The sequence below is a fragment of the Rhinopithecus bieti genome, unplaced genomic scaffold (genome assembly GCF_001698545.2).
Source record: "Rhinopithecus bieti isolate Rb0 unplaced genomic scaffold, ASM169854v2 scaffold_25748, whole genome shotgun sequence".
In the NCBI taxonomy this organism is placed as follows: domain Eukaryota; kingdom Metazoa; phylum Chordata; class Mammalia; order Primates; family Cercopithecidae; genus Rhinopithecus; species Rhinopithecus bieti.
In genome coordinates this window covers 929,939-946,245 of record NW_016811783.1, presented here as the reverse complement: position 1 = coordinate 946,245, position 16,307 = coordinate 929,939, and the positions used below count along the sequence as shown (strand labels likewise).

General features: G+C 38.5%; 2 protein-coding genes across 4 annotated transcripts in view; both read left to right on the top strand.

Annotated features, from left to right (window-relative positions):
- Positions 1–16,307, top strand: part of CCDC148 (coiled-coil domain containing 148) — a 197,359-nt gene that overhangs the window by 52,617 nt on the left and 128,435 nt on the right. For all 3 annotated transcript variants that reach the window (XM_017895088.1, XM_017895089.1, XM_017895087.1), the window contains exons 8-9: positions 3,352–3,490; positions 5,947–6,153. In XM_017895088.1, coding sequence (XP_017750577.1) covers positions 3,352–3,490; positions 5,947–6,153 — 346 coding nt within the window. The remainder of the gene's footprint in view (positions 1–3,351; positions 3,491–5,946; positions 6,154–16,307) is intronic.
- LOC108544120 (zinc finger CCHC domain-containing protein 10-like) lies at positions 838–1,915 on the top strand. Its single transcript, XM_017895090.1, is given in 3 exon segments — positions 838–895; positions 962–1,089; positions 1,092–1,915. Coding segments are annotated over 3 exon segments (510 nt in total). The 5' UTR covers positions 838–854; the 3' UTR covers positions 1,433–1,915.

The window sequence follows — 16,307 nt, the reverse complement described above, 5'->3', positions numbered from 1 at the left end:
ACCCAAATTCTTTGAACTGCACAGTTAACTTTAAAGTATAAGACCACTGATATAGTAGAAATAAACAATGACAAGTCTCCTCTTGGATTAAGAAGTATTTGTTGCTAATAATATTCCCTCTGATTACATTTTTATGTGATTATTCTAATTCATTAAACAGGCATAATGATATGCAAAATAAACTCAGAATATAAAAATATATTAATTCAGTTTAGCATTCAAGCTGATATTGCAGACTTTTCACTCTGCACAGGACTGTGCTAATACTCTATAAAGAATGCAAACCAGGATGGTGCCTAGGAGTGTTCTGAAAGGAAAAAGGCTTTTTGGAGCATAGTAGATATGTTATTGGGAAAGTGACTTGAAGGGATCCTATTTGCAAATGATTTCTTCAGTAGTTTTAATGCCATTGGTTATCTTTTCACTACCAATATTTAGTATTGCCTCTATGAAGCACTAAAAGGTAAAGTAATAGATAATTTTAGACTTTATTTTGAAGTCAAACCTTAAATAAGTCTTCCTCAGTCTGTCTGTCTTTTCCTTTACCTAATTGCTCATTTAACTGTCTACATTTGTACTTTTCTCCAGTTTAGACATAGGAACCTTGTTGAATAAATAAAATTCCTTTTTAATCTCTATACATAACAATTTATTCCCCAGTGTTTATTTCATTCATTGGTCATGATTTCTAAAATATCGTTATAGGCAAGATAGAATAATTATTTTTGAAATACTATGTCTCATCAAACTTAATCGAATTATGGCTGATACTCATGGCAAGACCAAATAAAGAATTGAAGGAACCCATTGCATTAGAATTTAGAAACTTGGCGGCCGGCTTTGACCGCGCTAAGATGGCGACTCCCATGCATCGGCTCATAGCTCGGAGACAAGCATTCGACACAGAGTTGCAGCCTGTCAAGACGTTTTGGATCCTGATTCGGCCATCCCTCGTTATTAGTGAAGCAAATAAGCAACACGTAAGATGTCAGAAATGCTTGGAATTTGGACATTGGACTTACAAATGCACAGGAAAAAGAAAATACCTACACAGGCCCTCAAGGACAGCAGAACTAAAGAAAGCTTTAAAAGAAAAGAAAACAGATTATTATTACAGCAAAGCATTGGAGAAGCCAATGTGGAAAGAAAGGCCAAGAAAAAAAGGTCTAAGAGTGTAACCAGTTCCAGTAGCAGTAGCAGTGACAGTTCTGCCAGTGATTCTTCATCAGAGAGTGAAGAAACATCTACCTCTTCCTCCTCAGAGGACAGTGACACTGATGAAAGCTCCTCTAGCTCCTCATCCTCAGCCTCCTCCACAACCTCTTCCTCCTCCTCTGATTCAGACTCAGATTCCAGTTCTTCCAGTAGCAGCAGCACCAGCACAGATAGCAGCTCTGACGATGAACCACCAAAGAAGAAGAAAAAGAAATAGAGTTGCTCCATGCATATTGGACCGATGGACTGAAAACATTAATGTGATTCTTGAAAGGGAATTTAGAATATGTTAAGGCCAAGTAGGTTAACTGGTAAACATTTCTAGAATTCAAAAGTTTCTCAATGTTTTACATTGTAAGAGCATAAAGAGTATTAATAATGGCTTATAGAGAGAGACTTTTTTATTTGAAGGGTGAATCTTGTTTTTCTTTTTTATCTTTAAAATATATCTCTAGAACTTAAAGCTGAAATCTGCAAATCTGTTTGTGTGATGAAACTATCTTTTCTCTCTGTGAAATAAATGCCATACTTTGTTATATATGTTGGTGGTATGTATCAGACATATTTTCAGGATGGTGCATCAGGACATCTGGCAGTGAATTCCTAATGCTTTTGGCTGTGTGTTATGTAAGATATAATATGTTGTTACTGTAAGCTTAGTTTTCCTACCGTTAATAAATGTGCTCTATTTTTACATTTATGTTCAGAAAGTTATCTGACTTTTTGTCCTAAGTGGTATGTTCAAGGAGCCTATTAATATATTTATAGTTTTTGAATGCTGTTAAGTTTCAGATTGCTGTGTTATATCATTCATTTTCTTCTGGTTCCTTAAGTTTTTCAAGTTATCCTTTTCTGAGGAAAATCATTCTAGAAGAACCTAAAAAGGGACAAAACATTTGAAACTACTTAGGAGTCTAATATTGGTGCCTTCTGACAAAAGTCAGTGTATCAGAAAAGAAAGCAGCCATGTAAGAGGCTAACTCAAGTAGAAGTGCTAGAAATATCTTTGTGTATTAACATGCAATAAAAGGTACCATTCAAAGCAGGGGGAAAGGTAGGAAGAAGAGGTAATTTTTACTGAAAATTAGGGCAATGTTGGTCGCCTTTTATTAAAAGCTTTTTTTAAGCTTTCATAAAGATTGCCTTTGCTATTTTTGAAAACATGGTGTGACAGTTTGTATGGTAACTGGTCATATATATGACAGTCTACTGCATATATATGAATGACTAGGATTAATCTGGTGTGTTTACATAGGATATACATAGTTGAAATCTAGCATGAAAGGTCAAAAAGGAAATACTGCACAATATTTCTTAAAAGTAAAATGCTGTTATTGTGATGAGTCTTTGGTTTAACATCACAGTATTCTGTGATGTCTTTTTAACTTTTTGGAAAGAGGTATCATTTGTAGAAAAAATCTGATTTGGGTTAAATATAGGTTTTTAAAACTATAAATGTTGTCTTTTTTATATTTTTATGAAAAAGCAGTAGAAAATTACTTTTGAAGAAAACAGGCTATTTAAATATTAAAATATATGTATGTTGTGAGTTTAAGGAGCCTGTAATTGTCAGTTTTACAAAACCATCTGTGTTAGTGGTTGTAAATAAATTCTCAAAACATCATTTCAAAGGCTGCCTACAGAATATTATCACTTGACAGATAGAGTTAATAAATTACCAATCAGGTACATTTTATAACGTTTGTCTCTGTAAAGGTAATATTAGCAGTTAAAGAACACAGATGAGAAAAGAATGTGTTACATAGGTTGCATCACTTGCAGTTAAATAAAACTCACAATTTGTGCTCACAAACTTAAACTTCTGTTATCTCTTTACTGTTTTATTTAATGCCAGTTCTTATTCCATTTGAGGTGTAAAGACATTTGAACAAATTCCAATTTTAGAGTTTTACTATTAATGGCTGTTAAAAGTATGACTGGAGAAGTNCTCAAAAAAAAAAAAAAAAGAATTTAGAAACTTTTCTGAAACAGACATTAAATTTGGCTAATGTATTTAAAGTACACAGAAACCTTGTTTTGCTTTGTCACTATCACTTGCTAATAGCTTGAACAGTTTGAGTCCCTCAAATTTTGTGATTGCTCAGTAATATGTTGTGACATTTTTGTTGCTTCCAGAAACTGCCAACTAAGTGAAGAAGACCACTGGATTTACCAGGCTATTTTGAATCAGTATCCTGGAGATCTCTTTGGAAGAAGGACTCTGTATCTGGACATGTTACAAAGATATTTTCCTCACAAATCTAGGCATGATTTGGTGAGTGCTGGGCCTACGTACATACTGGCAAGTTAAATTGTTTTAGTAGTCAATAATTGTTAAGCAATGTACATGTATTTTAAATGGTTCTTTAAAAATTATTTTTTCCTATACTCTAGAAAATAATAGGGTTACATAATGGTTTGAAAGCCTATGCAGGTCATTTTTTCGAGTTTGTCCTGTCCATAATGAGGTGGAGGGCCCCCTCGGGCAGAAGTCACTCTGTGCCTACTTGCTGTGGAGATCTTCACTGTGATCCCAGGGCTGCTCTGCTAGTATTTGACTGCTGGGTGTCTGGTCAGCCAGATGCTCACCTTCAGGGGCTTTGTCATCTCCAGGTCTTGCCTGAAAGTGAAATGCCTGCTCCACTATTCACAGAGCCTGCTTCACCTCAGTCTTTCTAGTCACAGGGAGGCCAGCACTTGCCCTGGGGGTGGTACTTACTTATCTCTTCCCCACCAGGACAACTCTGCTTGATCCTCCTAGATGGATCTGAGACATAAATACCCCAAATACAGAACTCAAAGATGTGACTGATATTTTCCTAAAAAGGAACTGGGAAATTACTGTTTTGTTGTTTCATTCTTTAGTCAACAAGAACACAAGGGCAAGAAAACAGAAGTTACCCTGTCACTAATTAATTTCACAATAACTCACCTTATAACATACACATAAACAAACACGCAGACTTTTAATTTTTAAGTGAGCCATGCTATAGCATCTTAAATACTCTGTGTTTTTGTAATTGTTTTAAATTAAGCAAGTAACAACAATACTCACATGTATATAGAAGTTAACCATGTATCAATCACATGGAAACTCCTTGAATACACCTAAGAGTGGATGAGAGAAGTACTGTTCCCATCCTTAGATGGAAAAACAGAAGCAAAGGTCACACAGCTACTGTGACCATTTTTTCCCATCTTCTTTCATCCTCTTCACCTCTCTCCCTTTATTCAGTAACAGATACCTGTTATATGATAAATAATTCACTCTGAATTTTTAAATAACTTTCACTTATTAAATTAGATCTTTCCTTTTGTTGCCTATTGATTCTATTTGCTTCTGTGACAAGTTGTCATTTATAACTTGTAGATTTTTATATTTTTCTATTATTATCATGATAAAGATTTTACATTTACATTTTATTTATTTATTTTTTGAGGTGGAGTCTCGCTCTGTCGCCAGGCTGGAGTGCAGTGGTGCAATCTTTGCTCACTGCAACCTCCCCCTCCTGGGTTCAAGTGATTCTCCTGCCTCAGCCTCCCAAGTAGCTGGGACTACAGGCACGGGCTACCAGGCCCAGCTAATTTTTGTATTTTCAGTAATGACAGGATTTTACCATGTTGACCAGGATGGTCTCAATCTTTTGACCTCGTGATCTGCTCTCCTTAGGCTCCCAATACATTTACTTCTTACATTAGATTTATTAGCATCCATTTCTGTGTGGTATATGCTTAATGTTTTACAGATGCTAAGTATATTTTTGGCTTTATAAAACAAAGCTGAAAAGTTTACAGAACAGATCTTAGTAGCTGATACTTAGTTTAAGTAAGACCAAGTAAGTGGCTTTACTGCGTACCTAATTATACCTAAAGTATTATTTTAGGTGGGACATACAATGTCCTGTTTGCTAGCTGCTTTTCTCACAACTCCTGGAGGTTAAATAAGGTATTAAATTCAGAGTCATGGTCTAAACTGGCAACATAAAGAATTATTTAAATCAGTGACTCTCAACTTGGGAAGACACACCTTTTTCTGAGGAGCATTTCAGAACGACCCACAGAGGTTTTCCAGGCTACTCAGGTTGTCTCCATTCCTGTTCTTCCCTCAAGACTCTGCTAATTCCCATGGTTGAGATTCACTGCCAAAAGGAGCTACTGCTGCCAATGTGAAAATGCCATGTCCTTCATGAGCATAGCATGAGAAGGGCTCAGTGTCATTGCTATTATTACTTTAAGTTTAGGCATCCTAACATCTGAATGTTTCAGTAATTAAGGGTAAAATTGTGAGTTTTCAGGATTGTGGTAGCAATTTTTATGTTTATTAGCATTTTGTCTAACAAACACTTGATGTAATTGTTAAAATACCAAAACTGATGTAAAGATGGGATATTTTTTAAATTAAATATAGGGAAAATATTGCTTTCTGCTCATAGAATCATTACCATTTAGAAACGAAAGTGGTTTCAGAGGTTACCTGGTGTAACCCCATCCTATATGAGGAAACTAAGGACTTACAAACATTAAATGACTTGTCCTCAGTCACCAATTAGCCACGAGTTCAGAACTTTGGAGGTAGTATCTGGTTTCTGGTTGCTGTATTTACGATTAAATATTTGTCCCCAATTTTTCAAAATCATTGGTTATAATTCTTTTTTTTTTCATTTTTGTAACAATGACACAAAATATAAGCTCATTTTCATGATAAGTGTTCACCCTCTGTTATCTTTTCAGATTGAACATGAGAAATATTGTGACCAGTTTCGCTTTGCTATGGAGCAGCGAAAGATCCTGATATCAAATTGGAATAAAAATAAGAAAGACTTTACACAGAAGGCTGTGCTGACACTCATTGAGGCTTGTGCAACTCATGAAATGGAGAGCACATTGGCTAAGGACAAGAAAAAGCAACAGGAATTGTGTGCTGATCTGAAAGCCAAGGTAAGATGCTGCACAGGTGTTTCAGTATTTGTCTGGAATTTAAGAATCAATTTTTCCCTTTTGTTCAAACTCACCCTAAAGTTCAGTTTCTCTTTAAAAAAAAAAAAAAAAAAAAAGCCTATCTTGAATAAAACTGTTAGTTTGAACTGTATAAAATTGCATTTTTTAAGTCAAAAACAGTCAATAATCAATAATTTCATATGGTTCAACCAAAAAGTTACTATAACAGGATGTTAATATTGAAGTTTTGATTGAGATATCCAATACCAACCATAGACATGCACATCAGACTGAGGTGTTAGACAAAAATGCAAGTGTAATGACAAGGTAACTGTCTAATGCTGATCCAAAGACTCTTGGACTTCTCATTCACATCAAAGATAGCAAAAAGTCCAAGTGAGGAGAAGAGAGGCTTCATGATGAAATACATTGGGGCAAGCTTGCTGGGCTATGTGTGAGTCCTCAGCGAAGTGTTGGGGAATGGATAGGGTTTTCCTCCTCCTCAGACCCAGAAATGTCTAGCGGGGCTGGATTGAGGGTGGCTTGGGGAGTTGGTAGGTAACCCTCACTGTTAGAAGGATTGAGGACTGGAGCGATGCTCAGAGGGAAGTAGAGGCGCTGCTTCAGTGGCAGAACTGTAGGTAAGAGTGGCTGTTGTGCTGGGAACAATTGCATTCCACAGGAGGGTCACAGTGCATGAGTCCTGGAGGCCTGATGTGGATACGACCTCCCCAGGAGTGTTGGCCAGGGCCATTAAAAACAAATCGTATTGAGGTATAACATACTTGAAGTGCACAAATCTTGAGCTGATAAATGATATGGTAGAAAGATGATGGTGCAACAAAAAATTTTATTCTCCTGATAGAAAATAACTGGCAGACATTAAGCAATACCAATTAAGAGCATATAAAGCAAATGTCTTTGTTTTAAAACATTAGAGGAAAATGTTTCATCTACATATTTTTAAAACAAAAAGATATTTCTTTTGACATTGCATAAGCTTGAGACCTAAAAGGAATAGGAGCTGCATCAAGGCTGATCTGTCATGGGCTGCAGGGCTAATACATGTTTCTTCTCTATCTTCAGGCTGATAAGAAATACACAGGGGCCAGGGGCCATGACAAGTTATTGTATTCCTAGTTTGTTTATATTCATTTTGCACACATTATCACTAACTGTTGAGCTATGCTGAAATTGATATTTTCTTTATATTGTATTGCACTGAGGTCAGTATACAAGTAGTAAAGTGCACAAGTGCACTTTAGGTCAAAAACAGTCAACAATCAATAATTTCATATGGTTCAACCAAAAAGTTACTCTAACAGGATGTTAATATTGAAGTTTTGATTGAGATATCCAATACCAACCACAGATATGCACATCAGACTGAGGTGCTAGACAAAAATGCAAGTGTAATGATAAAGTAACTGTCTAATGCTGATCCAAAGACTCTTGGATGATGCTTTACAACACACACACCCCCATGAAAAACCACTGAGATCAAAACCTGGAATGTTTCCTGCAGCTCAGAAGACCCCTTAATGCCTCTTCTCAGTAAATACAGTCCCCACCTGTAATCACTATTCTGACTTCATGACCATCGATTAGTTTTGTCTATTCCTGAACTTCATATAAATCAAATGATATTTGTCTATTCCTGAACTTCATATAAATCAAATGAGATACTACTATATATATAATATATATAGTATATAGTCCTTTGTACTTCTTGCATTCATCATATCTGTTTAATCTTTGTGGCATGTTACATTGTTCTTCTTTATTGCTGTGTAGTATTTCATAGTATATGTATATGTTTTCCTATTAACAGGAATTTGAGCCGTTTTCAGGTTTTTGCTATTATGATAGTGGCACTATCAACATTCTTGAACATGTCTTTTGGTGGACATATACATTCATTTCTATTGGATAGATAGTATGCTTAAGAACACAGTCAGTACATCATAAGGCTCAGATGTGTTTAGCTTTAGTAAATACTGTCAAAAAGTTTTCCAAAGTGGTTATACAAATTTGCAACCGAATTCAATTGCTTCACATCTTCCCCAACATTGGTATTGCTAATCTTTAATTTCCTGTAATGTGGTGACTGAGTAGTGGTACCTCATTATGGTTTTTATTTGCGCTTAGGATAAAGCTGTCTAAGTATCTTTTCATATGTTTATTAGCCATTTGGATATCCTCTTTTGTGAGAAGCCCACTCAAGTCTTTTGTCTATTTTTCTTTTGGGTGGTGTGCTTTTTCTTTTTCTTACTTATTTGTATGTTCTTTATATATTCTGTATGCAAGAGCTATTTCTTTTTATTTTCTCCCAGTCAATGACTTGTGTCCTCACTCTCTTAACGGCATCTTTAAATGAACAAAACTTCTTAATTTTAATGAAGTACTTTTTAAAATTTTTAAATGTATTTGAGATATATTATATACAGTAAAATCACTATTTTTTTTTTTAATTTTTTGAGATGGAGTCTTGCTCTGTCCACCAGGCTGGAGTGCAGTAGTGTGATCTTGGCCCATGGCAATGGCAGGCTGTGCCTCCTGGGTTCACGCCATTCGCCTGCCTCAGCCTCCTAAGTAGTTGGGACTACAGGCGCCTGCCACCATGCCTGGCTGATTTTTTTTGTATTTTTTTTTTTTAGTAGAGACGGGGTTTTGCTGTGTTAGCCAGGATAGTCTTGATCTCCTGACTTTAAGATCCGCCTGCCTTGGCCTCCCAAAGTGCTGGGATTACAGGCATGAGCCACCGCACCCAGCCAAAATCACTATTTTTAATGCATAGTTCTATGAATTTTGAAAATGCATGATGTATCACTACCACCATAATCAAGATATAGAACAGTTCCACCACCACTCAAAAATTCTTCACACCCCTTTGTAGTCAACCCCTCATCTACCTCCAGCCTTTGGCAACCACTGATCTGTTCTCTATCCTTAGAGTTTTACCTATTCTAGAAGGTCATGTAAGTGTAACTCAACAGTATGTAGCCTTTGAGTCTGGCTTTGTTCACTTAGCATAATGCATTTTAGATCCACCCATGTTGTTTGTATCAATGGTTTGTTCTTTTTTATTGCTGAGTAGTATTCCATGACATATCTATGTTACAGTTTTTCTGTTCATCAGTTGTTTCAAGTTATTGGCGATTAATGTTACCTTGCTTATAGTGGGAGTAGACTTTAGGCTTCCTGGTGAGCCTGTGCCTCAGAGAGTGTCCCTCCTTTTTTTTTTTTTTCCTTATTTTTAAGAGACAGGGTTTCACTCTATTGCCCAGGCTGGAATGTGGTGATGCAGTCATAGCTCACTGCAGCCTAGATGTCCCAGGCTCAAGTGATCTTCCTGCCTCCGTCTTCCAAATAGCTGAGACCACAGGCATGCACTAACATGCCTGGCTAATTTTTCAGTTTTTCAATATTTTGTGGAGACGAGGTCTTGCTATGTTGCCCAGGTTGGTCTTGAGTTTCTGGCCTCAAGCAATCCCAAAGCTGGAGATTGCAGGTGAGCCACTGGGCCTGGCCCTGCCACACTCTTGTTCCTTCCCCTGCACTAGATTGTTACTAGACACTTGCTAGCCTGGTAGGGGAAGGGGCATTCTGCAATACTGGTTCAGCCTCAGTCTCAGGCAGGGCCTGTGTCCCTGGGTCTTGGGGCTAAGGGCCTACCCAGCAATCCTGCTCTTTTTCCCATGGCAGACAAATTCTGCCTCATGATTTTGATGTTCTTGTGAGGGAGACAGTTTCCTGCACCTCCCCCAGGAGAAGAGCATTTCTTCATTTCCTTCTTCCAGCTGTGATGGGTCCCCACTTGTACCCTAGTGGGTTTGTGGCTTTTCCTCCAGCAGTGATAGGTATTCATTCTATAGGACTTTGGATCCTCTCTGGCAGATCTGCACTGCCATAGGATGCTTTCTCTACTCTCCTACCCTGACTCTGGTTTTTTTTTTTTTTTTTTGTGAGCACTCTGTGAGATCTATGGAGAAAAGCCTGAGAGTGGGTGCAAATTCCTCTTGTGTTTGTAGCTTCCACAGGTTCTATATTCTCATGCTCTGCGAAGTCATTAAAACTTGTAACTCATTAAAATTTGTCAATTTATTACAACATTTTAGCTGCAGTCTTCTGACTTCCATAGTGGCCTCATCTCCCCAGATGCTCTGCGGCAAGTAAGCCAGTTGTCACATCCTGGCTCTCCTTGGAGGAATCTATCTTTCCTTAAATTTCAGATTAAGTTATTGCCTTGTGACCTCTGCTCTCTGAGGAGTTCCAAGAAAAGTCCTGATGTAGGTGATTCAGCTTTTCTTTGTGGTTAAAGTGAGAACAATATTCTGTCTAACTTTCTACACCTAAATGGAAGCTCATAGCTCCTAATGAAATATAATTCATCAATCTTTTTTGTCCTATTTAAGAAATCACTGGCTAATGGTAAAGGGCCATTATCAAAGATATTCTGCCCAAGATTTTTCTGCCTAACAGGGTTCCTGCCAGAAGTAAGAGGACCCCAAAGACAGTGGGATGGAACAACAATAAATGGGAACCTGATGGATAGAAAAGAAATGGCTAGTCAAAGGTAAATGAGCATGACCCACATCAGGAGCATCTTTCCTGGAAAATCCAGCTAGCAATCAAGGCAACAGCACTGCTTGGAGGGCAAGGGTCAGCATGAACCTCCCGCCTAGCTTACTTAGGACAGTGTCAGTCACCCATCAACTGAGAACTTTGCTTTCCTTTTCTTTAGCCCTCCCTTTTCTTTTCCTCCTCCCACCTCTGGGCCCCGAAGGTTTAAGCATCTAGGTAATGAAAGAAGAAGCTATCTTCTGCATGAAGAGGGAAGTGCTAACTAATCTCTTGGAATCAGGCACTGATTTTGAACCAAGACTGTTTTGTGACTTAAAGTTACCATGGACCTCTCTGTAACTCAAGAGTGAGCCATGCGTTCTGCTGAGTTTTCAACTGGTGGTTGGTGAAACATCTGAATGGAGGACAAAAACAATGCCACATTTTGATGATGTCTCACACATCATGCTGTACCATATACCAAGCATACTTTACTGAGTGTCCTCTACCCACCAGGCATCCTAATAGATGCTTTCTATGCATTTCCTGATATTCTCTTCAATGACAAATCTAAGCTGAGATGTGCAGAGGTTGCTGCAGAGCATCTAGTCACTGAATCAAGGCTGCAGCTCTAAGAGACAACATAACATGTAGCCTCTTCAGAAAGGTATGGTCACACGAGGATAAACAAATATCTGAACGTTCAGGGATAAAATCTGAAAAGCGTAAATGCAGGCAGACAGTGGGGGAAATCAGAACATAAAGCACACTGTAGTAAAATGGATTCTGTTTTTTCTAGAGAGGGTGTTATCATTGGAATTTGTATTCATGATGAGGGACTGAGCTCAGTAAATTATAGCTGGGATCTGGGATCAAAACGATATCATAAAAGAAAAGAAGTAAATCTATAAATTCTGCAGTCATTTAAAATGTTAAACTATGCTTATAATTTTTTTTAACCTGGAAGGAAACTTGGCAATTTATCCCTGCCCTTCATTTTACAAGCCTGAAAGCTGAGCCCTGAAAGATGAAGTGACTTGCCTGAGGTTCACACCAGCTCATTCAACTTGTAATTCAATATTATCTTGGCCCTACAAAGGTTTGCATACAAGAGTTCTACAAAATAATAGAAGATATTTATTATACTGTAGGCTCCAGTGTGCTATAAAGTAGGCCCACAAAGTGTGAAAAATATTACTTCATTGTATCATAAATTTGACCTTTCTAAAACTAATATGCCAGCTATAATAAACATTAATTAAACATTTAACCATAATTTTGTTCTCAGCCTTGGAATTTAAAAGGGCTTTTGGGGGGTAATTTAGATGCTTTGTGTCTTTTAAGAGAAGTGTTAAAGGAATTTTGAAACAATGCTCTCGTGCTCTCTCTGTCTCTGTTTTGTTTCATTTTGGTTTTCTGTCGGTAAGAGTTGCTGTAGCAAGCAGAGGCATTTGGGCCTCTCACCAGAGGATGACAGGAAAGGGAGGAAGTAGAGCTCTCAATCTCCTGCTCCCATGAAACCTGCTCTTCGATCCCCCAAGTTTTCCCAGACTACTGCCTGAACCAGTCTGTTAGCTGTACACTCGATTCCATAGCATCCTTGTCTTTCCATGGCATGGCTAGGAACATCCTCCCCAGAGCCATCTCATTTTTTTTTTTTTTGAGATGGAGTCTCACCCTGTCACCAGGCTGGAGTGCAGTGGTGCGATCTCGGCTCACTGCAACCTCCGACTCCTGGGTTTAAGCAATTCTCCTGCCTCAGCCTCCTGAGTAGCTGGGATTACAGGCACCCGCCACCACACCCAGCTAATAGTGCTGGGGTTACAGGTATGAGCCACGTGCCTGGCTCTCATAATTGTCGTCCTTTGCTTCCATGCTGGGTGGCTGAGTGCTGCCTGGTGGTCAAAGGGGAAGAGTTAACTTCATCTGGATGCTCAATGCCACATGAGAGGCTTTCGTCCTGTCCTTAGTTTGCCCACTCTCCCCATGCCTTTTATGACTGTTTCCCATGGTCGCCACTCCATAGGACCCATACCTAACACCATACACTCTCATCCTCAGACTCCCAGGAGACAAGCCACCTCCTTCTTTAGCAAGAAAATTAAGTCATTGAGGAGTGAAACAACCCCTAATTTCTTCTTCCCCACCCTATGCCTTTCTGTCTCTTGCCAGCCACTGGCCTTCCTCTAGATGAAGGGTGTGATGTTTCCTATGTGTTCAAGTTCAGTCCTTCTCCCAAAAGTCTGGAACTGTGACCCACCTAACTACTTTAGAAATGTGATGCTAGTGATTATCGCCTTTCTTTATTTTTGTCTCTCTTATTCTTTGTAGTGTTTCCTTTAGCCTATAAACATGGCTAAGTAAAAGACTATCCAAAGAAGTCTTCTCTTGTCATCCTCAAGGTCTTGGGCAGTCCCTAGCTCTACTCTTTCATTTGAAATCAATCCCTTGAAAGAATAGTCTACACTATTGTCCCAAGAATTTCTGACTTCTCAGTCTACTGAAATCTTCTCCACCCCTTAATGTCTCCAGTGATCACCGTGTTACCTAATCCAGCAAGACTCTTCCATTCTGATCCTCCTGGACCTCTCCCCTTCACTGCCTTGTTGATGACCTACTCTTTGACATTCTTTACTCCCTCAGCTTCTATAAAACCTATATTGCCATATCTTACAGTGGTTCTTAGTCTTCCTGTGTATTTCCCATTGTCTGCCCACTTCTAAAACCCTGGAACCTTCCAGTTTTCTGTCCTTGTTCTTTGCTCTTATTTCTTTACTTCATTGGCCACTAAGCCTCCTCGTGATTCCGCCTACCCTGATATGCTAACTGCTCTCAGATCTCTATTCCCATTTCTGCATAGTTCTCTCTTCGGCTTCATGTATCCAGCTACATGCTGATTATATCAACTTAGAAGGCTGAATGCCTCAAATTCAGTGTCCAAAATAGAAATCCTCATTTTCCTGTGGTAAATTTTCACTTCTTTCTTGAAACTCCGCTTCCTCTTTTCTGTTACCTTCGTAGCCATTTATGTACTTTTGAAAACTTTATCTATCTGCCCCTTCCTTTCTATCATGAAGCCCTGGCCATTGTTCCTGAGCTATTGTACCTCTCATGGCTATGTTTCACATTCTGCCCTTGAGAAACCGTTTCTCTAAATTGCAGGCAGAATGCTCTATCTAAAATTCAATTCAGGCCAAGCCCAGTGGCTCATGCCTGTAATCCCAGTGCTTTGGAAGGTTAAGGTGGGAGGATTGCTTGAAGCCAGGAGTTCAAGACCAGCCTGGGCAACAGAGCAAGATCCTATCTCTACAAAAAAGGGTTTAAAAAATAGCCAGGAGTAGTGGTGCATGCATGTAGTTCTAGCTACTCAGGAGGGTGAAGCAGGAGGATTTATTGAGGCCAGGAGTTCAAGGTTACTGTGAGCTATGATTGCATCACTGCACTTTGATTCAGCCTGGGTGACAGAGTGAGTCCCTGTCTCTTAAAAAAACTATAATTCAGGTATGCCATTCCCTGATGATACCATCTCATTTGCTTACAGTAATCGCCCAACTTTGTGGCATGGCTGTCCAGGTTTTCAATAATTTGGACCCCGGCTTTCTTTCCAGCCTCCTTTCTTGACACACTCCACTTTACACATTACAATTTAGAAATATCAAACTCCTTGTAATTCACTCTCACTCTACCTCTGCACAGTACAACATTCTATTTCCTGTCTCTGTGCCTTTGTTGTTGCTATTATTGGCTTTGCCTGGAATGCCTCTTACCTTCCTTTGTCTGAATAAATCTCATTCATCTTCAAAATTCAGCTCAAATGTCTGATACAGGAAGACTTTGTTGAATCCCTGACTAGAGTCAATACACTCTTTGTTCTCCCTAACTCCTGGTACATAACTCTGGCTTGCCTGTGATTATGATTATGTCACACTGAAAACTCTATTTCCCCAACAGAAGTGCAAGCAGGAACACCATCTTATTCATCTTGGTGTAAGCCTCCCCCTACCCCTGCCCTAGATTTTCACCTAGACAGGTGCTCAGTAACTCGCTGAAGTGAAGTGGATAAGCCTTAGGCATTTTGTTTCTTCTTCCCAATACCTCCTGATACAGTACTCTCCTCACTACCTTCTTTCTAATGTATTTCTTAGGAAACTTGCTGTTGAAACAAGTATATGATGTGCAAAGTCATCAAGAAGTAAAATACAAGACTAAATTGTCAACATTGAATATTCTGAGATGCCAAATGTAGTTTTAAAAATAAAACCTGACTACCCATAAAATTGAGGTATATTTTAGGCCTGAACAAAGTCACCAGGCACTTAGTTTTCTTCTTCATTTCATTTGTTTTTGTGCTCCTTGTTGTCTCTCTAGCTGATTGTATGACCCAGTCAAGCAGCCACAAGTAGTTAAGAAAATCAGATAATGTTGAGATGGAAGATACCTTTTTGAGTAAATATCACTTGAACTCTCTCTCCACATTTGGTAGTTCTCCACAGTATCAGTTCCTTCTATAACTCGCCTTCTGCACAGATTTCAGCCTCCTTTGCTGTTGGAGAGCAGACTTGGATTTAGGTTTCACAAATCAGATTTGAGCAGTACTTTAATTCAAATAGAAATTTCTGAGTTCCAATTCCAAGGATGATGAATGACTGATGTCGTACTTAGACTCACCCTCACACAGTAAGCAACTGTAGAAACTTGACAAAATGATATAAAAATGTTTGCAGGCAATGGATAACCAGTGTATGGATGAGATTTTAAAATAAGAGAAGTTTTAAAATGAGCCTCATATTCACCCTGGATTTCTTCTTGAGGTCATCTTTCAGTATGGGGTGGATAGAAACAGCCTAAGCAGAGAATGATAGTCTTGAAAGGTAAAAGAAGCAGAGATTGGAGTTTGGGCTGCAAAGGCAAATATGATTTGGGGGCAGGATACTAGAGATGAAGGACTGGCATATAAAGAGCCTCAAAATGTATATAAAAATATTCCTTGGGTCCTTTATCAGCTTCTAAGTTCTGAATGCACAGGATGAGATACTAAAAGACAAACAGAGAACAACCACTAGAAGGCTGAGAACCAAATAGAGATTTCAGAGATCACAGGACACAGGCCTGGGGAGGTGTAGGTCTTGGAGTTCTAATTTAGTCAAAGTAGAGAAATCTTGGTGAACTCTCTAGACATTCAGCTGAGACCCTAGAAAGGCCATGCCGTAGGGGTAAGGGCTGTACTCTAGGATTATGAAGAAAATAGAAACAGACTTACCCTCTAAAAGGCCAAAATAAAGCATCAGTAAGATTCAGAAGATTTTCTGGCAGCTTAAGTGCCTTCCTGACTAAGGCTCAACACTGTTTAGAGGAAAACAGCATAACCCAGAGGCTCTACAAAATATCATTTGCAATGTCCAAAATATAATAAAAATTACCAAACATTCAAAGAAACAGGAAAAGTGACAGATAGATAATCAAGGAAAGAAACTGTCTCAGAGATTATCCAGATATTTGTAGTTAAAAGACAAGAACCTCAAGATAATTATGATTAATTTGTTAAAGAAAGTAGAAGTAAAAATGGAAAAAATGAATGAAAGTATATATTT